The 24,991-nt window shown below is 36.6% G+C and overlaps 1 protein-coding gene across 5 annotated transcripts in view; it reads right to left on the bottom strand.

Moving 5' to 3' along the window:
* AFG1L (AFG1 like ATPase) overlaps positions 1–24,991 on the bottom strand; it is a 235,383-nt gene that overhangs the window by 51,643 nt on the left and 158,749 nt on the right. For all 5 annotated transcript variants that reach the window (XM_064597957.1, XM_064597959.1, XM_045865273.3 and 2 more), the window contains one exon: positions 23,999–24,081. In XM_064597957.1, the coding sequence (XP_064454027.1) occupies positions 23,999–24,081 (83 nt within the window). The remainder of the gene's footprint in view (positions 1–23,998; positions 24,082–24,991) is intronic.

Here is a 24,991-nt window from a genome sequence, read left to right as displayed (position 1 = left end):
ATCTGGGTCATCTTTAACAATGAAGAAAGTGGGAGAGACACCATACTCAAATCCTACATATTAACAGTGAAACCAACAGTACTTCCCTCTTCAGCATCCAGAACCCTACCAGCAAAACTTCTACTGAAGGAAGTAGAAAGATTGAAGGAAACATTCTGGAGGAAACTGAATAGCCAAAAGAAAGACTTGCAGATACTGACATTGGGGGGTTCTTCAATGGAAAACCTGACCTGCCACCTTATCTACCATCCTCCAATCAATAAAACCCTATCCATGCACACAGAACTTCTAATCAGCTTTTTAATGCCTCAATCTTGTGAATGGACAACCAAGTATTTCTAGGCACTTAAGGAAAGCCTCTAAGATATAAAATAAAGACTAAAAGAGATAGAAAAAGAGGATCTTGGAGGAAGCAAAGAGAAATACACTCTAATACACCTAAAGAGAAGAAGATATTACATGCATAAACAAAGAAGGATGCTATAACCTAAAAGAACAATTAGTGCATAAGAAAGAGCTCTAAATATGACTGTTAAATAAAAAATTCAGGAAAAGAATTAGAAGAAAAAGTTGAAGTAATCTTTCAGAAAATAGAACAAAAAGAACAAAAACTGGAAAACAGAAGGGAGAATAAAAGAATCAGAAAATAAATCCAGAAGGCCCAATATCTAACCAGGAGAAGCTCCAAAGGCTATGGAGAAAAAAATAAAAGCAGCAGCAATCAAAAAATTAAATTGTTTCCTAGAACTGAAGAGCATGAATGTCTAAGTTGAAAGACTCCAGTGAACACCCATGACAAAGACTGGGGGCAAAGGCTCCATTCCAAGGCATATTATCTGGAAACTTCAGAAACCAGGAATAAAGAAAGAATATCCTAAAAACTTCAAGAGGAAAAACAGGTTAAATATAAAAAGGTCAACAAACTGATTTGTGTCAGTTCTCATGAAATTTTGCAGCTGTAATAATGGAAGCACGAAGAGAATGGTATGCGTCTAAAATTTTCTAAAGGGAAGTTATTGTCAAACAAACCATGCCCAAACTATTAATCAAGAAAAATAAAGACATTTTTGGACAGGTGAGTTCTCAAAAAAGCTATCTCCTGTGCAGCCTTCTTCATAAGATACTAGGTAGGCTGGGCTCTCTCAGACCAGGGAGAAGAGTTCTGGGTCCAGTAGGACCAAATAAGCTCTATCCCCATTGGCCCTCCTGCCCGTGGCAGCTGTCAACTCCAGACAAAATACAAAAATAGGTGACCTGAAGGCACTGGGCAGTGAAGAGAAGCAGGCAGATTCTGGAGGGAGCAGACACTTGGGAAAAGGGAAAAACGTGGGTGAATTACCCATTTTACAGCTTTCAGACTGAAGACAATAAAATCAGGACTGCTCAGGGCAACTCCAACTCCAACTCCAACAGAAAACCTGCAGTCCTGGCCTGAAGAACCAGAGGACAGTTGGGGGCAACCACGCAAGGTGGGAAATCTGGGGAATCCCCACAAGTGTTTCCAAAGTCCCTGAAGATATTAATCTTGAAAATTCCTGAAATCATAAGTTATTCTGTATTTATCACAATACTAATAAACAGTGAATTATTTTTCTGTTACTCGGTTATACTAAAAGCTTTGGTGGTTTTCTATGAAAAATATGGCATAAAAATAAACTCATGGCTTATCACTATTACAAATCAATATACTAGGACATATATTTCTATATTATATTATGTATATTGTGATACATTTCAATAACATAAAAATGATCTCTACCAGATACAGACTTGATAGCAGGAAATATTAAAAGGAAACTTTAACACAAAATAAATGCAAATAAGATTATTTTAAAATTTAAGTATCTCCAATATTTAGTATGTAAAAGTTATTTTCTAAATTAAAGGTTTTTAAAACACAAAGCATAATCACCGTATCTGATAGTCCTGATCTTTGCTGGTTGACAACTATTCCAGGCATAGGAAAATGTCATTTGGCACTGACATTGATCAAATCATTAAGAGTGTGTCCTAAATCATTTTCAAGTTGGGCATTAGGGTACATACTGCTTTATATAAACTCGTTTCCCTTATTAACATGTGTCTAGCTGCATTTACCGACTATTATCTACTTAAAGGCCCTATCCCTAAATACAGTCACACTGGGGGTTTGGACTTTGCCTATGAATTTTGGGGGGACATAATTCAGTCCTTAATAATGAGCATTTGTGTACTTTACAGTTCAGGGTTACTATGCAGAGTGCTATGTGAACATTCTAGCACACGCCTTTTGGTAACCTTTTGTATACATGTATGTTGGGTGTATAACTAGGAGCCAAATTACTGCTCATAGGGTATACCAACGTTCAGCTTAGTAAATATTGCCAAACAATTTTCCTGAGTGGTTGTAGTAGTTTACTCTCTTACCGGCACGTACAAAAAGTTCTACTTGTTTCACAGCCTTGCCTACACTTGTTTTTCCATTTCTTCCATTTTAGTAATTTTAGTGGACATATTATAAATGATTTTAAGGTAAGTTGCCTCAAATTATTTTTAGAGATGGGTGGGGCATAAAAATACAAATATAATTAATGCAATAGTTAATCCAGAAGCATTTTCTTAGTAAGATGTCATTATGGCATACATAACATTAAATTAAAAACACTAAGATCTCTTGACTTTTTTAGGCAGGAAATTTCAAGAACATTATTGTAAAATTTTCAGCCACAGAAAATGACTTTAGTCTCAAAATAGGAAAAGAATTTATAATGGAGAAAAACAGGAGTAATGGGAAAGAGTCTATGACTCCAGGGCCCCACTAGTCAGTTTTCCAGGGAAACTATTTTAAAAGGCAGCAACTTTACCTTATACTAAAAATCTATACTCAAAAATACAACCATGCTTGTGAAGCTCCAAAGAAGGACTAGGGTTAGGGGCGCCTGGGTGGCTCAGTCGTTAAGCGTCTGCCTTCGGCTCAGGTCATGATCCCAGGGTCCTGGGATTGAGCCCCGCATCGGGCTCCCTGCTCAGCGAGAAGTCTGCTTCTCCCTCTCCCACTCCCCCTGCCTCTGTTCCCTCTCTTGCTGTGTCTCTCTCTGTCAAATAAATAAATAAAATCTTTAAAAAAAAAACTAGTGTCAGATGGTTTTAAAGAAAAATCAAGTGTTTAGGACACAAGACCCACAGTTGGCCAAAGGCATATTCAGAAAACAAATGTACAAAAAACACTCAAGGATATAGATTATACAAAAATACAAATAGTGATTAAAATTAGACCCAAGTTATAAACATAATTTAAAATTATTCCAGCATAACCAGTAAAATTCGAGGAAAGCGCAATAGCTAGTAGTCAAGAGCAGTTGCATGGGAAAGCGGCAGCCTGAAGACGGCACTAAATTAAATGGTTTTTTCAGTGTAGAAGGGAAGCTAAATTCAGAGCTTTCTTTCAGGGCTACAAGAATATCATGTCACACAGCAAGGAAGAAAATGTTCTGTTCTGCTCTGTGAAGTTCAGTGTTAACCACAAAGTGGCATATCTTAAGAAAGAGTGATTTGGGTAACATCAATATGATCAGGAGAAAAAACTGGAATTAAGCTCAGATGCTATGAATTGTAGCCCCTTTCCTCTCGGGGAAACAGAAACATAAGCTCCTACAAATGAGTAGGGATAAAGAATTTAAGTGACTTCCTTCAATTCTGGGTCACTGCCCCACCACTGGGATGCTACTGTATGGCAGTGTTTGGGGCAGATAAGATGTGAAACAGAAAATCTGCCCACAAATAATCAAAAGTAAGAGAATTAAAGTCATTTCTGAAGAAAAAGCGAAGTCACTCTTTTCAAATGATTTTTGTTTGGAGAGTGGAGGGTATAGGGCCCAAGTAGAGTGCAGACTATTTTTCCTTTGTTCTATAATGCCCTGGTAAAATCCACCCATTTCATTGCTTCTGTCACTTTTTGCTAAGCTCAGAAACTGCAGTGGAGGGGCAGGTTTCTATTTTCTGTTAAGTAATACCACTGTGTCTTTAAGTCAGAAAAGCCCTGGAATCAACCACTGTTTCGTTGCCAGGAAATTTGGCATCAACTCCTACAGGAAACCTGTGAGTACAGTACCCTGGATTAAAAGCCTGATTGCTTTGGAAGTATGAGAATCATGATTTATTTTTCCATATCAAATTAGTAAACAGAGAGGAAAGTAATCAGTCATTCCAATTTTAAGAAAATTTCTATAGCCGAAATCAGGCATTCAACACAAAACTTAGACGGAGAAATAGAACATGTCAAAAAAGACCTTATTATTGCTGGATCATTTGAAATTCTCAACAAAAATTCCAAAAGAAGTGGAGGTTTCTAGAAGAGGGTCACACATGAATTTAAATGGAAATTAATTTCTTCAAGAACCTCCCACTTCATTAGGATTGACTCAGAGGAACAGAATGCTACCCACACTTTGCCCCTTTATCCCCTTTTTAAAATCAACAGCTTGTTAGGGTATCAACAAGTAGAATAGGGTTGGCTTTCCTTGGTCCCTCTCTCTCCATGTTCTCTATTCCAGAGAGCCAAAGTTGATTCAACGAGGGAGAAATTTCCCCTTCCTCTAAGAGTTCTTGTGCCAAACTTCCCTGGCAGGGAGCCTTCTCACTCTACTGATTCCTTGTGCATTCATGCTGTACAGCTCTTTGTGCTCTTACCAAACATAATCTGGGGCTGGAGGCAGGTCTAAGATTAAGTTGGTTTATATTTGCCTTAATATAAAACAGACTTGGTTGCATTTCAAATCCTGTAGGTTTGTTTTACATAACGGAATCAGTTGTTAGAATGGATTTTGTCCTACTATTTATCTTCTCAGTCATTCAAAGGCTTAATTGACTGTTCAGAGATCCATTTCAATCTCTAAATTTCCCACCGTTCTCAATCACCTGGAGAGTAACTTACCTGGTTCCATTAATCTTGACCTGTGTATAATGCAGAAAGTGGGACCTAGCACCTTTTGCTCTCAAATTCCAGACCTTCACCCCCACTTCTCAGCCCCAAACTCCATATAAAATTTCTACCAAATCTAAATATAGCATTTTCCCCCAAATAAGTCAGTGGTGTAACACGCAGAGTTACAACATGGTAGATACAATAATATTTCCTTTTCATAAAACTTAAGAAAAGCTAGAATGGACTGAAGATGATGAAAATAAATAAATAAAAACGAGGAAGAAGGTAGAGAGTAAGAAGATCTGACTCCTTTTCAGAAGAAGAAAATGGTCACATCCACCTCGGAAAAAGAGGCCAAGGGAGTTTTAATAGTTAAAAGAGGTACACAGCAAGGAACTAAAGACCTTGGGCATTTGCCAGATCAGCTTTTCTAATGTTGAAGATTGACCTTTATTTATAAATTCATAAATGACCTTTATTTCAAATGTGATCTATTTGAAGATGAAATAAAAGATAAGAATTCTAAGGAAATCTAAAAACTTTATTAACTGTACTTTTATATCTATAAGCATACATATCATTTACTCATGTACATATTGTGTATATAGCTTATTTACACTTTACTAGATGAGGACAGCCATACAGTTGAATACTTTGTCAATGTGTTCAGCAGGAAATGGTGGGCCAGCTCTATTCTGGTCCTGTCTGGCCTGCTGGAATAAACACTGTGATATGCTATTGTCAAATTACTGTTCAATAAAGGAATGGAAGATAAAAGGTATGCTGAGCTGACTGATGGGGTCTGATACTGAAGTTTATACAAGATGAACTTCTTTTGCTGCTGTATCACTTCTTAGGCGGTATTTCAAATAGTTTCAAACCCTTGAAATTTTTAATTCAGTACTCCCTAAGTTAATACAGGATTAATAAATATTTAAATGTGCATCTAAATTATGTGATTTTAAGACATGATAAACAGCCTACCTGACTATGCCCTACAAGATATAAAGCAGAAAGTTGTTGTTGTCTACTAATATAAAATTATAAGTTTGTAATGTCACAGAGCCTTACTTATTCATAAAATATCAACAAGGGTTCTTATAAGAAAGATACTGTGCATCTGCTTTTGAGAACCAACTACATTCTTCCACCATAGAGCCCTTTTTCCTACAGGTGGGCTTAGAGTACAGATTCATACCACTACTGACCTTTTAATTCTCAAAACATACAGCAACATACAATGCTTCATTATAAATTTGAGACATTTCAGTTTGATGAAACTTTATACTTATCAGAGATAAATAGTTCTTCACTTAAAAAAATACAAAAATAGGGGAGCCTGGGTGGCTCAGTCAGTTATGCGGCTGCCTTCAGCTCAGGTCATGATCCCAGGGTCCTGGGATCGAGCCCTGCATTGGGCTCCCTGCTCAGCGGGAAGCCTGCTTCTCCCTCTCCCACTCCCCCTACTTCTGTTCCCTCTGTCACTGTCTCTCTCTCTGTCAAATAAATAAGTAAAATCTTAAAAAAAAAAAAAATACAAAAAATAGTAAAAAAAATTAAAAGACTAAAATTTACACTAAAAATATTCACTTAATGTAAAGACAGTAAAAGGAGAACCGAGGAACAAAAAAGGCATGAAACATAAAGTAAAAGAGCAGGTGTGACTCCAACTACATCAATAATAATATAATTTGTGAATGTATTAAACAATTCAATCAAAAGCAGAGATTGGGGGGTGCCTGGGTGGCTCAGTCAGTTAAGCGTCTGCCTTCAGCTCAGGTCATGGTGCTGGAGTCCTGGGATCGAGCCCCACATCGGGCTCCCTGCTCAGCAGGGAGTCTCCTTCTCCCTCTGCCCCTCACCCGGCTCTCTTATGCTCTCTCTCACTCACTGTTTCAAATAAATAAATAAAATCTTAAAAAAAAAAAAAGCAGAGATTGTTTGACTGAATAAAAAAGCAAGATCCAACAATATATTGTCCATAGGAGATATCTTTTAGGTTCCAAGATACAACTAGGTTGAAAGTAAAAGGACAAGAAGAAAGACATATTAATGCAAACAGCAACCACTACTAACATCGGACAACATAGACTTTAATACAAAAAATGTGGTTAGAGATTAAAAGGGACATTTCATAATGATAAAGTTTAATCCATCAGGATAATATAACAATTACAAACATAGGCCCCTAACAACAGAGTCCCAAAATACATGAGGCAAAAACTGACATAAGTGAAGGGAGAAACAATAATAGTTGGAGACTTCAATATCCAACTTTTTTTTAAATGATTTTATTTTTAAATCAATCTCTACACCCAATGTGGGGCTCAAACTTACAACCTCAAGATCAAGAGTCGCATGGTCTACCAACTGAGCCAGCCTGGTGCCCCCCAACTTTCAGTAAGGGCAACTAGGGAGAAGACCCAACAGGCCATATAAAACTTGGACTGCAATATACACTAACTAGACCTAACAGACATCTATATAAACACTCCACCCAATAATAGCAGAATACACATTATTCTCAAGTGTATATGGAACATTCTCAAGGAAAGAGCATATCCTAGGTCATAAAGCAAGCCTAAATAATTAAAAGGATTAAATTATATGAATCACAATGGAGTGAAATTAGAAAATAGTAACAGAAAGATATTTTGGAAATTCACAAATATATAAAAATTAAACATCCTCCTAAATGATCAATGGGAGAAAGAAAGAAAGAAGGAAGGAAGGAAGGAAGGAAGGAAGGAAGGAAAGAAAGAAAGAAAGAAAGAAAGAAAGAAAGAAAGAAAGAAAGAAAGAAAGAAAGAAAGAAAGAAATCAAGAGGAAATTAGAAAATACTTTGAGATAACAAAAATGAAGACACAACATTCCAAAAATTATGGGATACAGCTAAAGTAGTGCTTAGAAGGAAAAGTATAATTTGAATACCTACATTAAAAAAAAAAAAAAAAAGAAGAAGAAAAATCTCAAACTAATAACCTAACCTTCCACCATCAGATTCTGGACAAAGAAGAAAAAGCTAAACCTAAAACAAGTGGAAGGAGGGAAATAATAAAGATTAGAGTGGAAAACAATGAAATAGAGAATAGAAAAATAATATAGCAAATAAAAAAAAAAGTTGGTGGGGCGCCTGGGTGGCTCAGTCGTTAAGCATCTGCCTTCGGCTCAGGTCATGATCCCAGGGTCCTGGGATAGAGCCCCACATCAGGCTCCCTGCTCAGCGGGTAGCCTGCTTCTCCCTCTCCCTCTCCCACTCCCCCTGCTTGTGTTCCTACTCTTGCTAACTCTCTCTGTCAAAAAAAGAAAAAAAAGTTGGTTCTTTGAGAAAGTGAACAAAATTGACAAACCTTTACCTAGACAGACTAAGGATAGAAGACAAAAGTCATCAAAATCAGGAATGGAAGAGAGAATATTAGAAATAAAAAAGGATTATAAGGGAATACTATTAACAATTATATACCAACAAATTAGATCACCTAAATGAAATGGACAAATTCCTAGAAAGATAAAAACTACCGAGACTGACTCAAGAAGAAAGAGAAAAATCTAAATAGAAGAGGGAAACTCTCCAATTCATTCTATTAGGCAAATATTACCTTGATAGCAAAACCTGACAGACATCATGAAAACTATTGACCCATATCTCTTATGAATATAAAAACAAAAATGCTTAACAAAATACTAGCAAACGAAATCAAGCAACATATAAAAAGGATTATATACCATGAGCAAATAGGATTTATCTCAGAAATGCAAGGTTAACTTAAAATCCAAAAATCAATTAATGAAATATACTGTATCAGTAGAATGTACATGAAAAACGATCATCTCAATAGACACAGAAAACGCATTCAACCAAATCCAACACCCTAATGCAAGGTTAACTTAAAATCCAAAAATAAATTAATGAAATATACCATATCAATAGAATGGACAAGAAAAATACGATCATCTCAATAGACACAGAAAATGCATTCAACAAAATCCAACACCCTTTCATGATAAAAATACTCAATAACTAACAATAGAAGGGAATGTCTTAAACCTAATAAAGGGCATCTATGAAAAACCCAGAGATAACATCATAATTAATGGTGAAAGAATAAAGTCTTCCCTACTAAGCTCAGAAACAAGACAAGGGTGTCCACTCTATAGTGGAATATACCATTTCTATTTAACATTGCACCAGATGTTCTATGCAAGAAAAGTAGACAAGGGAAGTAAATAATAAGCATCCAGATTGGAAAGGAAGAACTAAACTACCTCTATTTGCAGATGACATGATCTTATATTTAGAAAATCCTAAGGAATTAGAAACTATCAGAAACAAACTATTAGAAACTATTAGAACAAATACACAATTTCAGCAAGGTTGCAGGTTACAAGATCAATATGCAAAAATCAATTGTATTTCTACATAGTAGCAACAAAGAAACCAAAAGTGAAATCACAAAAACAATTCCACTTACACTAGCTTCCAAAAGAATAAAATATTTATGAATAAAATTAACAAAAGAATTATAAAGCTTTATACATTGAAGACTATAAAACTTTGTTGAAAGGAATTACAGAAGACCAAAATAAATGAAAAGATATCTGTTATGGGTTGAATTGTGTCCTCAATAAATGTTAAACTCCTAACCTCTAATATCTGTGAATGTGACCTTATTTTGAAATAGGATCTATGCAGATATAATCAAGTTAAGATGAGGTCATACTGGTTTAGGGTAGTCTCTAATGCAATGACTGGTATCCTTATATGAAGAAGAAATTTAGTCACAAAGACACATAGGGAGAATGCCATATGAAGATAGAGGCAGATATTGGAGTGATGCACCTATAAGCCAAGGAATCACCAGAACCTACAGGAGAAGCATGGAACAGATTCTCTTTCAGAGTACCCAATGGGAACTAACCTACCAACATCTTGATTTTGGACTGCCAGCCTCAAGAACAATGATAGAATAAGTTTCTGCTATTCCAAGACACTCAGTTTGTGGCACTTTGTATGGTAGCCCTAGGAAACTAGTAAAACACTTCATGTTCATGACTTAGAATATTTGATATTGTATTTCCCAATGTGATTTACAGATTCAATACAATCCTTATCAAAATTCCAGCTGGCTTTGCTGTAGAAATTGACAAGATGATCCTACTAGTCTTATGGAAATTCAAAAGACCCAGAATAAGTCAACCAATCTTGGGGAGAAAAAAAGAACAAAGTTGTAGGGCTCATACTTCCTGATTTCAAAACTTACTACAAAGCTATTGCAATCAAGACAGCGTGACATTGACATAAAGATAGACAAACAGATTGATGGGATATAATTAAGACCAGAAATAAACCCTTACATTTACAGTCAATTAATTTTCAACAATGGTGTTGATATAATTCAATACGGAAAGGATAGTCTTTCCAATAAATGATGCTGGGACAATTAGATATCCACATGCAAAAGAATGAAGATGGACCACTATCTCATATCATATATAAAAACTAACTCAAAATTAATCAAATACCTAAATATCAGAGCTATAACTATAAAACTCATAGAAGAAAAATAGGCATAAATCTTCACAACCTTGGATTAGACAATGGTTTCTTAAATATGACGCCAAAAGTATAAGCAATGAAAGAAAAAAATAAATTGGACGGCATCAAAATTTAAAACTTGTGTGCTTCTAAGGACATCATCAACAAAATAAAAAGATAAACACAGAATATGAAAAAAAAATTTTTTTAAGATTTTATTTATTTATTTGACAGAGACAGAGACAGCGAGAGCAGGAACACAAGCAGGGGGAGTGGGAGAGGGAGAAGCAGGCTTCCTGCTGAGCCGGGAGCCCGATGTGGGACTCGATCCCAGGACCCTGGGATCATGACCTGAGCCGAAGGCAGTCGCTTAACCAACTGAACCACCCAGGCGCCCCAGAATATGAAAATATTTTTGTAAATCATATATACAACAAGGGATCTGTATCTAGAATGTATAAAGAACACTTAAGATTCAATACTAAAAAGACAAATGACACAATTTTAAATTGGGTAAAGTGTCTGAATAGACTTTTCTCCTGAGAAGATAGACTATGGTCACAAGCAAATGAAACAATGCTCAATGTCATTAGCCATCAGAGAAATGCAAATGGAAACCATAATGAGATACCATTTGACACTCGCTAGGATTATATTTGGGTTGGATTGTGTTTCCCCAAAAGGATATGAAGTCCTAAGTCCCAGTGCCTTAATATGTGCCCTTACTTGTAAATAGGGTCTTTATAGATGTAGTTGGTAAAGTGGGAGAACCTTAATCTTCTATGATTAATACCCTTATAAGGAGACACAGAGCAGGACCATGCGACAACAGATGCAGAGACTGGATTGACACATTTATAAGCTGAGGAACACCAAGTACTGACGGCAAACAATATAAACGAGAAGAGGTAAGGGCAAGATTCTCTCCTAGAGGTTTCAGAGGAGGCAAGGCCCTGCCAAAAACTTGATTTTGGATTTTTTGCCTCCAGAACTGCAAGACAATAAATTCCTGGTGTTTTAAGCCACCCAGATCATGGTACTTTGTAAGAACATTCCTAGGAAACTAATACACGTGGCTACAATAACAGAGGTATTGACAGGTGATGTCACTGATGTGAAGAAATTGAAGCCCTCATACACTACTGGTGGAGATATAATATGGTACAGCTACTTTGGAAGACAGTCTGGAAGTTCCTCAAAAGACTAAATGTAGAACTAACCACACCCAGAAATTCCACTCCTAGGTATACACAAAAGAAATAAAAATGTAAGTCCACACACACACACAAAAAAACTTGTACATGAATGTTCACAGCAGCATTATTCACAATAGCCAAAAAGCAGGAACAACCCAAATATCCATCAACTAATGAGTGGATAAATAAAAGTTCTATATTTAATGGAATATTGTTTGGCAATAATAATATGAATCCTGAAAAAATTATGCTAAGTGAAAGAAGGCAATCACAAAGGAATGGGCAAATACAGAGAGGCAGAAAGTAGATTAGTGGTTGCCTGGGCTGGTCGGTGGTTGGTTGAGTGATAAAAATATTCTACAACAGACTGTGGTTCTGGTTGCATAATTCCATGAATATACTAAAAGTCATTAATTATACACTTTAAATGGGTGAACTGTATGGCATGTGAATTCTGTTTCAATAAAGCTGTTAAAAAATAAGTATAATATCCTTATCACACCTAACAAAGCTAACACTAATTCTTCAATGTCATGACATATGCAGTTAGTGTGTGAATTTCTCTGATTGTTGTTGCATAGTGTTTTTGTTTTTTGCTTTTGTTCTTACAGTTTGTTTGATTCAGGATCTAAGTAAGGTCTACACACAGCAATTGATTGATATGTTCCTTAAGTCTCTCTCTCTTTTTTTAAAATTTTTATTGTTATGTTAATCACCATACATTACATCATTAGTTTTTGATGTAGTGTTCCATGATTCATTGTTTGTGTATAACACCCAGTGCTCCATGCAGAACGTGCCCTCTTTAATACCCATCACCAGGCTAACCCATCCTCCCACACCCCTCCCCTCTAGAACCCTCAGTTTGTTTTTCAGAGTCCATCATCTCTCATGGTTCATCTCCCCCTCCAATTTCCCCCCCTTCATTCTTCCCCTCCTGCTATCTTTTTTTTTTTTTAACATATATTGTATTATTTGTTTCAGATGTACAGATCTGTGATTCAACAGTCTTGCACAATTCACAGCACTCACCATAGCACATACCCTCCCCAATGTCTATCACCCAGCCACCCCATCCCTCCCACACCCCACCACTCCAGTGTTTGTTTCCTGAGATTAAGAATTCCTCATATCAGTGAGGTCATATGATACATGTTTTTCTCTGACTGACTTATTTCGCTCAGCATAACACCCTCCAGTTCCATCCACGTCGTTGCAAATGGCAAGATCTCATTCCTTTTGATGGCTGCATAATATTCCATTGTGTATATATACCACCTCTTCTTTATCCATTCATCTGTCGATGGACATCTTGGCTCTTTCCACAGTTTGGCTATTGTGGACACTGCTGCTATAAACATCAGGGTGCATGTACCCCTTCGGATCCCTACATTTGTATCTTTGGGGTAAATACCCAGTAGTGCAATTGCTGGGTTGTAGGGTAGCTCTATTTTCAACTTTTTGAGGAAACTCCATACTGTTTTCCAGAGTGGCTGCACCAGCTTGCATTCCCACCAACAGTGTAGGAGGGTTCCCCTTTCTCTGCATCCCCGCCAACATCTGTTGTTTCCTGACTTGTTAATTTTAGTCATTCTGACTGGTGTGAGGTGATATCTCACTGAGGGTTTGATTTGGATTTCCCTGATGCTGAGCGATGTTGAGCACTTTTTCATGTGTCTGTTGGCCATTTGGATGTCTTCTTTGCAAAAATGTCTGTTCATATCTTCTGCCCATTTCTTGATCGGATCATTTGTTCTTTGGGTGTTGAGTTTAAGAAGTTCTTTATAGATTTTGGATACTAGCCCTTTATCTGATACGTCATTTGCAAATATCTTCTCCCATTCTGTTAGTTGTCTTTTGGTTTTGTTGACTGTTTCCTTTGCTGTGCAAAAGCTTTTTATCTTGATGAAGTCCCAATAGTTCATTTTTGCCCTTGCTTCCCTTGCCTTTGGCGATGTTTCTAGGAAGAAGTTGCTGCGGCTGAGGTCGAAGAGGTTGCTGCCTGTGTTCTCCTTTAGGATTTTGATGGACTCCTGTCTCACATTTAGGTCTTTCAACCATTTTGAGTCTGTTTTTGTGTGTGGTGTAAGGAAATGGTCCAGTTTCATTCTTCTGCATGTGGCTGTCCAATTTTCCCAACACCATTTGTTGAAGAGACTGTCTTTTTTCCACTGGATATTCTTTCCTGCTTTGTCAAAGATTAGTTGACGATAGAGTTGAGGGTCTATTTCTGGGCTCTCTATTCTGTTCCATTGATCCGTGTGTCTGTTTTTGTGCCACTACCATACTGTCTTGATGATGACAGCTTTGTAATAGAGCTCGAAGTCCGGAATTGTGATGCCACCAGCTTTGCTTTTCTTTTTCAACATTTCTCTGGCTATTCGGGGTCTTTTCTGGTTCCATACAAATTTTAGGATTATTTGTTTCATTTCTTTGAAAAAAGTGGATGGTATTTTGATGGGGATTGCACTGAATATGTAGATTGCTCTGGGTAGCACTGACATCTTCACAATATTTGTTCCTCCAATCCATGAGCATGAAACATTTTTCCATTTCTTTGTGTCTTCCTCAATTTCTTTCATGAGTATTTTATAGTTTTCTGAGTACAGATCCTTTGCCTCTTTGGTTAGATTTATTCCTAGGTATCTTATGGTTTTGGGTGCAATTGTAAATGGAATCGACTCCTTCATTTCTCTTTCTTCTGTCTTGTTGTTGGTGTATAGGAATGCCACTGATTTCTGTGCATTGATTTTATATCCTGCCACTTTACTGAATTCCTGCGAGTTCTAGTCCTTAAGTCTGTTTTAAACTATAGGTTCTCTTTTTTTATTTGCTGAAGAAGCAAGTTATTTATGTCATTAAAAAAATCTGCAGTCTACATTTTGGTGAATATACTCCCATGATGTTATTTAACATATTCCATTGCTCCTAATATTTCCTGTAAATTGAATTCCTGTAAATCAAATTCAGGTTCCATTTCTATTGCAATTATTACAGAACTTAAGATCATTAACTAGTTCCATTATATTATGTGGGTTTTACAAAATGGTGATATTCTAATTTTCATTCTTTTTTCTTCTGTTATCTATAAAACTCCTATAAAGATAAGCATCCCCCATCAACTATTTTGTTATACTAAAAATCAGTTCTTTTAAAACAGGCAGGAAAAATACTTGATTCTTTTATTTACCTGTTTTCAGGATAATAGATTGGAAACTTCCACTTCTGGCCATAATGAAGTAACAAGGCCCAGATTATCCTCCTACCTTAAATAACTACAGACTGTCTAAACTATATGAAACAATGTTTTTCAGACACTGGAGCACAGAAAGCACAGGACAGTGACCCCTGAGGGAAAGAAAACAAATGAGGTGAGCCTCCAGGCTTCAGAAGAGGAAACTTGATCAGATCCCAATGGTCTTTGAGTTGAGAAATCAGAATTTGGGGAGGCCACAGCAACTAGAATTTGCAAGGTAGAATACTGAAGAGAGCGCTACACACCCAAAGACAAAGTTTCCATGATCTGCAAAGGGTCCCTTTCAGGTCTTTGAACTGAATACTAATCTGTGCATGCATGAGAAGAAATGACTCAAGGCTGGAGGTGGGATATGCTACTGGTGAAGCAGAGCAAAGAATAGGAAATGGATGACTTCAGACCAAGAGGCTGTAGTTGTCACCAGGAGGCCTGGCATTTGAGCGTCGGAGTCCTCAAAATTGCCCAACGACAGGACTCTTGGCTTTAATGTCTCCTGTACCCCCAGGCCTCCGGAGTGGGGTGGCGATGAGGGGGCAGGGAGGGAGGTTGGGCCAAACAGACAAACAACAGAACGCCAACAAATCACACAGCATTACCCATGGAGCTCATAATGGCCAGAAATAGTTCATATTTCCTCCAATCAGAGTAGATTGCCCTACTAATACATGGAGTATCAAGTAGAGTCCTCAGAAGAGTATTACTTCACTAGTGAGAATAATTAGCTGTAGAATAAAAGTTACTCTGCTCCCACTTTACAAAGCTCAGCCTTGAAAGGATACAATTATTTCCAAATAACTTAATTGTGTCCTAGAACAAAGCCCAAAATATAAAATCACAATATTTGGCCTTCAATAAAAATCAACAGGCATGCAAAGAAGCAGGAGAATATAACTTCTAAAAAGGATAAAAATCCAGGGACCTGTGTGGCTCAGTCAGTTAGGCATCTGACTCTCGATTTCTGTTCAGGTGGTCATCTTGGGGTCCTGGGATCAACTCCCATACTGGGCTCCACACTCAGTGGGGAGTCTCCTTGAGGATTTTTTTCTCTCTCCCTTTGCCCCTCCTCCCTTTTGTGTGCTCTCTCCAAAATAAAATAAATAAATCTTTAAAAATAAAAAGGATAAAAATCAATCAGTAGAAATAGACCCCAAAATGACATATGTGGTAGAATTAGTAGACAAAGACATTTGAAACGGTGACTATAAATATTCTCTGTATGTTCAATAAGGTAGAGGGAGGCATGAGGATATTTTTTTAAAAGATTTTATTTATTTATTTGAGAGAGGGAGAGAGAGAGAGCAGAGGAAGGGGCAGAGGGAGAAGGACAAGCAGCCTACTCGATCTCGGGATTCTGGGATCCTGACATGAGCCCAAGGCAAACCCTTAACCAACTGAGCCACCCAGGTGCCCTGGAAGGCATGAGGATATTAAGAACAGAGAAAGAAGATATAAAGTCTTCTGGAAGTTGAACTTCTAGAAAGAAAAAAATACCATGTCTGACATGAACAATACCCTGGATAGGATTAATAACAGATTACACAATGCCAAAGAAACTACCCAAAATGAAACAAGATTGAAAAAAAGATTGGAAAAAAAAAAAAGAACAGAGAATCAGGAAGCTGTGAGACAACATAAAGATGTCTCATATAGGTGTAACTGGAGTCCCAGAAATTGGAGAAGGGGAGAAAGGGACAAAGTATGTGAAGAAATAAGGAATAAAAATTCTCCAAATTAAAATTATAAACTCACAGATCCAAGAAGTACAACCAATCTTGGGAAAAAGAAACAAACAAACAAAGTCACACCAAGGCACATCATAAACAAAGAGCTTAAAACCAATAACAAAAAGAAAACTGTAGAAGCAGCTAGTGAAAAGACATCTTATGTAAAGAAGGACAAAGAATGATAGATTTCTCATTAGAAACAATACAAGTCACAAGATAATCAAGCAACAACATTTAATGTCCTGAAAGGAAAAAAAAAATCTGTCAACCACAAATTCTCTAGCTAGCAAAAATGTCCTTCAGAAATAAAAACAAAAGACTTTAGAGACATATGAGACACACAAAAGATGAGAAAATTCACCACTACCAGAATACCACTGCAAAAAATGTTAAAGACCTTCAAAAAGAAGGAAAATGAAACCAAATGGAAATTTCAATCTATATAACAGAATGAAGAGCATAAGAAATGGTATTCATGTAAGTAAATGTAAAAGAATTTTTTCTTATTTAAAAAATCTCTTTAAAAGATTATTGACTGTTTAAGCAAAAATAATGACACTGTACTGTGCAATATATAATATAAAATACATATAATTATTTTACATAATAAAATGCATTACACAATAAAATATAGGACTAAATAGCACAAAGGTCAGGATAGTGAAAATGGAAGTATACTGTTGTAGAATTTTTACATTTTACATCAAGAGGTAAATTGTTATTTGAAAGCAGACTATTATAAGTTAAAGATGCTTACTCTAAACTCTGTAGCAACCACAAAAACAAAAACAAGAAAGTATAGCAAATAAGCTAACGTAAGAGAGAAAATGGAATCTTAAAAATGAAATAAGTCAGAGAGAGAGGTAAATGGGAAGAACAGAAAAAACAAATGGCATATTAAAATCCAACCATATCAATAAACACATTAAATGTAAATGGCTTAAACACTCCCATTAAAGAAAAAGAATGTCAGATTGCATAAAAAATAAATTCCCGACTATGTGTTGCTCACAAGAAACCATTTTAAGTAGGACACAGATAAGTTGAAAGCAAAAAGATAGATCATGCAAATGCTAATTTTTAAAAAGCTGATGTGGCTACATTAATACTAAGCATAGATTTCAGAGCCAGATGTATAGAAAAAGCAATCAAAGTATGTATAGAAAAATCATCAAATGTTTGGAAGTTAGACAACATACTTTTAAATAACCCATTGGTCAAAGAATAAATCACAAGGGAAAACAGGACATACTGAAATGTATGAGATGCAATTCATATGGTACTTAAAAGAAAATTTATAGCATTAAAATGCTTATATAAAAAGAACAGAAAGGTTTCAAATCAAGGACTTAAATTTCTATCTTTAGGGGCACCTGGGTGGCTCAGTTGTTAAGCGTCTGCCTTCGGCTCAGGTCATGATCCCAGGGTCCTGGGATCGAGCCCCGCGTCAGGCTCCCTGCTCCGCGGGAAGCCTGCTTCTCCTTCTCCCACTTCACCCGCTTGTGTTCCCTCTCTCGCTGTCTCTCTCTCTCTGTCAAAATGAATAAATACAATCTTTAAAAAAAAAATTTCTATCTTTAAAAACTAGAAAAACAAGAACCAATTAAATCCAAACTAAGCAGAATAAAATTAATATATAAAGATCAGTACAGAAATCAATGAAATAGAAAACAGAAAGCAATGGAGAAAATCAAATAACAAAAGCTATTTCTTTAGAATCATCAATATTAATAAAATTCCTGCTAGTATGATCAGAAAAAAAAAAAGATTCTGTATCTTTTAAAAAACTTTTTATTATGGAAAATTTCACACATACATACATGTAGAGAGAATAGTATTAAAAACTCAACACAATCACCCACTTAATTTGTGGCCAATGTTGTTTCATCTAAACGACTTCCCTCCCACAATTCCCTCACCCTGGATTATTTTGAAGCAAATCTCACACATTGTATTATTTTATCTGTAAATATTTTGGTTTGTGAATATGATTATCTCTTAAGTATATAAACCTATATGTTCTGTGTTATGATGCTAAGAAGGAATAAAATTTAATCTGTAAACATCAAAAATGTCCCCAACCATCTTCTCTTCCCCAGGCTTAAGGATTGGCCAGATCAACAGTCTTAACCCATGAAAGTAGTTTCTCTAACTGCCAGAGGCAGAAATTCTTTCCCTTATCCTTTAAGGAACAGACTTCAGGAAAGCGTTGTGTCTGGTCTTGATGAAGGCTTGGAAACTGAGCTTTGATTCACACTGATTGACAGTGAACACTCAGGCATATCCTAGAGCTTGCACTTGGTAACTGTACCTGGTGAGTAGTCACGTACAATAGCCAAAGTCTCCACAGCAGTCAAGACTTACCGGAGGGTATACGCCTCCCTTCTCCCCCATCCACCTATCAACCCAAGAATGACAAAGGTGACCTGATGGGATCCTTATCCTGATCAGGTGCTACTTTTGTCAGCTAATTGGCCCTGAAATGCCAGAAAAACTTACAACATCAAATGAGAATATGCTATGTCATCCTCTGTTTTTGTGCAACTATCACCATATGGATATATTTCTGTATCCTTTGCTGCTAAACAAATTTTATATTCCGTAACTTATGTGGTATTTTCCCTTCAATACTATCACCACTCCATTGTGACACCATGAAAACTAGTGTCAGATAGGATGAATATGAATGTACAAGAATCTAAAAAGGTACATGAGGGAATTCAGGGAATTAAAGGGAAAAGAATATAGGTGACATATTGGCATTCAACCACAAAAACCTGTTATAGATGATGAGAGAAAAAATTGTTTCAATGGGGTATGCACACAGCCTGCTACAGTTCTCTGGATGGTCAGGAACATGGAACTAAAACAAATTATGGTCTAAAAGGAAAGGAACTAGACTTAACAATTTTCAAGTTGCTTCTATTGGCAGATGTTTCAGAAGTTCTTCAGTGGGAACTGGAACAGGAAATGACTGACTGGGTTGGCACTCTAACTGGTAAGAAAAACTAAGACACTGTAAATTCCAATGTCTAAGACAGAAACACCTGGAATGGTAAAGATGGGGGATGGGGAGAAGGTCCCAAGATGTCCTAGAGACTCTGGTGAACTAGAAGGTGGCAACCTTCCAGGCAGAAGACAGAACTCTGCCAATGTTTTAGGTATGAAAAGATGTGACAAATGAGCTAAGAAATGTTTTAAATTTTCATTGATCTGATTCTCTCAGTTGAGGGAAGAGGAGTGTGTATAGGGACTCTCATAGACAAGAAACACGAAGTTTTTAATTGTGGGGATGTTTTAACATGTTTGAGCTCCAGTCTTTGTTTTCACAGACCTTTCTTCTAAAACAGAGCTGTATGGTTTTTGCCAGCCACCTTTTCTTTTAATTTTTGAAGATATATTCTCAAAAATTATTTTCTATATGGAATAGATATCTCCCAAGTGGGAGATTAGTAGTACTTGAGACATGAAACTTCTACTGGTAAAAGTAAGAAGAAACTTCTTTTTGAGATTGGCTAGAAAGATAGATGACTATATGTACTGTATTAAACCAGGTAAAAATATGTGAATATTTGGGCTTTGTCTGAAAGTTGTAACATATTTTTCATCATTTCAGTATGATCAATAGTCCCCATATACATGAAAGTGAAATGATCTTTAGACAATTTAACTGAAATATTAAAAAACTGAATAACAGGTTCAGATATAATTTGGTAGAAGTAATAGATGACTCAGTGGATAGGAGCCAAAAGAAATAAAGGGAGAAAGCCCAGCTTCTTTAAGGTTAAAAGTCTGGTCAATGTCCCTATTGGGAGAACAGTCCTCCATGGGTCTCTCACTCTTCTGCACATCTTGCTGAGCATGCCAGGAATACATGGCCCTAACCATTTCTCAAGGTTGTGTTTGGCACGAGAAACCTTGAGGGATGAGGCAATGTCTCCCTTGAAACAAAAAACAGGCCTGCATACTTCTGGCTATAAAATGGTGTAGATTTCCCAAGCTCAGAGTTCCTGTGCTATAATACAACTCACTGCCTATGCAGGTATTCATCTGAGCCCTTGGCAAAACTCTCTGTGCCCCCCACAATGGGACCACAGGGCAAGAAGGGCACAGACACAATATGCTCTCTACACCAAGGGTCATAAAATCCTTTGTCTCTGACCCAGATCTCTCGTGTCTTCTGCCAGCATCCATGAAACAGTAACAGGCAAACCTATTAGCTGGTAAGCTGGGTAAAATCAAATCCCAGGCCCAATACCTTCCCTGCCCATCCCTTCTGGTTCAGTTTAAAGTCTTCCATTGAGGCCATGACCTCTCTGCTATGGGTGGGGTGTTTTTATGTGAGCATGAAGATATGGTATTTGAATAGGAACCCTCTCCCCACCCCCAACCCCTGGTTCCTTCAACAGACTTAGAAAAAGAACCTGTACTACTCAGTTCCTGAATGAAAAAGAAAAAGAGAAAAGAACAAGGGAGCGTCTGAACAAGGTGAAGAAGAACAAGGTGTTGCCTGTCTGAAAAGAGACCTCATTGCATATATAAAATGATAACCTCCACTGTCACCAGCTCCCAAGCAGAGAACTAATTGGAAGCAGTGAAATTCTCTGGAAAGTATGGGATAGGGCCACCCTTGGCAAACACCAGGCAGTTAAAAAAATTACAAGTCCAAATACACCAAATACACCCAAATACAAACAGGAAGCCCAATGCTTAGTTGACCTGTTTGGATTTCGGCAAATCATATTCCCCACATGGGATTCCTATGGAGTCCAATCCACCAAGCGACAAGGAAGAGAATGACTTCGTGCTCATATCTGGGGTGACCATGCAGTTACCACAGAATGAAAAATTGGACAACCATGGGGTGTTTTAATTTCTGCAAAAGTTCAGATGTCTGGGCTCAAGCTTTCTGTCATTTGTAACTTGCTAAATTTAAAGTTTCAGAGTTTGTTTTATATGAGATTAAAAACGTCGTTGGATGGGCCCAAAACATCTGGAACTTATTTATAAAGGTACTGTAAGATTTCTATATCTATTATGATGTAAAACTACAACTGAAATAGATTACATACAAACACATAATGTCGTATACCAATTACTTCTTGTGTTACCTGGACGATATTAAGAACCATAGAAAGTGTTCCCGAGTCAACTTTTTGGGTACTTTTAAAAATCTCTGATAATTCTTGATATTATTTGGATTATGTTTTGGGACATTTTGAATTAGCTTTTGGAAAGTTAGACTAATAAAACACTGAATTAATGAATATTTCTATTTCATTAAAGATCAGATGTAGGATTCTGCTTGTATGAAATCCTGAGATATTGCTTCATGTTCCCCTGGAGGGAGGCTAGAATTTTGTTTTTCTTTTCAGGTAGCTGAGGGGGCCAATGAGATTGACAAAGGGGGAGTCTGAACTTGTATGTTCAGGAACGAATGCCAGATGTTTAGGCATAGGGTAATAAAGAGAAACACATGCTGTAATAGGGCAATATATAACATGGTACATTAAAATCTGTTATGGGGGAAATTAGTAAGTTTCCCTAAAAGAACAAGGGCAAAAGAAACCTAATTAAATCAGAAATGTTAACATGACCCTAGGAAATTTTCTTTGTCATGAAAGAAGTTCTCGCTAAGGGCTCATGTGAAACAATATAAATTACATCCCTAGCACCGTGTCTCTGTATCTAATATTATTCTCCCACTCCCGAGAGGATTTTAATTCCTGATTCTCCTCAGGGACACATATCTGCCTTACCCTTTGAGTGAGGTGTGCCTTTAGGTTCTCTAGTTTGGGTTATCAGATTATAGTGAAGCCCTTTTTGATGTTAAATACAGGAACAAAATCTACCTTCCTTGAGGATTAAATGAATTTATATATTTTTAAGAAAGTTGATCCAAAGTTTCATTCCTGGACTCTGGGTTGTTGTTAGATATTGTTTTCCTCCAGTGCATATTTTAAGTACAAACCTGAATTTCATTGTGTTAAAATTGTACTTCAAGCAGGAAAAGGAAGAGGCAGCCTCAGGTCAGAGAGAAAATGGCTATCCTCCCAACAAAAGCAGCTTTCCACGACCTGTAAATTCTACTGAGACCTCTCTAGCAGTATGAAACAAATTTCATGATTTAGATCCAGACTACCATCCGACTGAAGGAACTTCCCATTAGGAAAATGTTTTAATTCTTCCACATAAGGATACATTTTGTGGGAAAACAGGGAACAAGAATTGCCCCCTTTGAAAAAGAATGCAGAGAATAATAAGAAGCTAATTTCTAGGTACCACACATCTGGAATATCACGAAATTGGTAGCAAAGAATCGGGAAAAGATTGCAAATACCAGAAAAATATAAAAACCAGAAAACACAAACATAAAAGAAACAGAAGGGAAAAAGTCCAAGCTAAAGCAGAAAGAAGTGCTATAAGAAAGTACTTTAAAGACAAAGTACTTAAGGGCACATGAAGAACCTTCTATAATAATCATCAGAATCTGAATAATAAACTGAAATAGTCCCCCTTGGTACATTGTAAAGCATGCAATTTTAATTATGTGATTTTTCTAGCTAATTTCTGCTTCAAAAACAGTAAAGTACTTCTGCTTACAAGGTGGCAGAGACAAGAACTTTTCTGAACCTCTCATACACACGTTATCAAAATTTAAATTAGCAGAAACACGCCTTTGAGTTAAATCACAATTAGCCCTTAGATCTATTTATTGAGAACCCACTATGTGCCCAACGCTGGTGGCGTATGCTAAACAGCAGTTTACATTTGTAAAGCACTTGTCCCTTTTCAGGTTCGCACAAATGACATTTTAAAAACAACTATTTGTTTTTCAGCATTAACTGCACGGGCTGAATACATCTATTATTAGAAATGGCTCCTACTCAGGAGAGTCTTTGTTTTTAAAAGATAAAATATATCCAGTTGTACTTGTGTATATATATTTTACATGGTTATGTATGGAAGTCAATCAGCAATGATAAATACAGTCTAACAAAATAAAACAACAATTTTTGGGGAACAGAAATGGCACATTTGTCAGGAGATGTCCACAAATAATTAATTACTTTCACACAATAAAGATATTCTCTTAATCCTAGAGTCTCATAAGAGGATCTCATTACTTTCTAACCATCTGTCATCACTCCTCCCCAAAAAACTAATTAGGGTTTCATCCAATCACACATTATAAATCATGCAAATGTGGATGGCAAAAAACACAGTTTAAAGAAGTTAACATTATAACATTTTGTATTCTAAAAATCACAGGCTTCAGAACTAGCCTTTCCTGCTCTAATAATTACCCTGCTTATTTTTCTCTTTTCCTGATTATTTGATATTAAACTTAGAAAATTAAATTAAAAAAAAGAAAAACTTACAGATAGTAGAGTTTTCCTGCAGCAGGAAGTTCCCTTTTCCGGTAGTCAATCCCAGAATCTAGCTGGACCGTACTACAGTATTTCTGCAATCCAAACACACAAACAAGTGGTGGCTTAGAATTATGATCTGTCTGCTATCCTTTTTCTTTCTTTAATCTTTGAAATTTTTCTTTAGTAAAATAATGAGTTTAGGACAAAACAAGAGTAGTCACGTAAGAATCATAAAAGTTGAACATTAAATATATATCAAGCCCAAAGAATTCAGTTCAAAGAAGATTAGCAGCATGCCTTTCTGACACTTTGCTAAAACAATGCTAATCAGCAAATTCCTACATAATGTGCATTACATTAAAAATTTTTTAAATCCCAATTTCTGTTAACCATTAAGTAAGAAGCTATCAGAAAGAATAACTCGTGGGTCTTCAGCATCACAATGGGAGAGAGCTAGGCCAGAACATTAGTATCCACATTTTAAACCAAATGCTCTTACTAAAGCTACGCTATATGTATACCTGCCCTTCATTTGTAAATGACCGCCACTGCCCTTGTCCCTTATAGTCCCCTTTCCAGCCATCAATGTCTTTAGCGTTCTTTCCTGCTGCAGACACCTCCCTTCAGCCTGAATCCTATGCCACTGATGTCCTTCTATTCTCCCAATTACTCTTTCCTTTCCATCCCCCTCCTCCCCCCCCCCCCCCGCACATGTGCTCACACCACACACACTGAAACTCCTCCTGTAGAAGCTTATGAACTTTTGCTACACCTATCTTGGTCAGCTGGCTTTCTTTTTAGGGGTAAGGGGGGGTATATATATTATATATTATAGACACATATTCATTCCAGTAGAACAATGGTGAGCAAGGGTTTTCAGAACAATTCAAGAAACATTTACAGGCTGATCTTTTTGTTTTCAACCTAAATGAAAATTGCTTTATGAAAATTCATGAGGAGAAAATTGTATTTTAACAACTTCATTACCTTTATTAGTGAAAA

This window comes from Mirounga angustirostris, unplaced genomic scaffold (genome assembly GCF_029215605.1).
Source record: "Mirounga angustirostris isolate CCGP_5_RB_7025 unplaced genomic scaffold, mMirAng1.0.hap1 SCAF_8, whole genome shotgun sequence".
Lineage (NCBI taxonomy): Eukaryota > Metazoa > Chordata > Mammalia > Carnivora > Phocidae > Mirounga > Mirounga angustirostris.
Note: the sequence above shows the minus strand (reverse complement) of the source record. Positions and strands in the feature narration are given on the sequence as shown.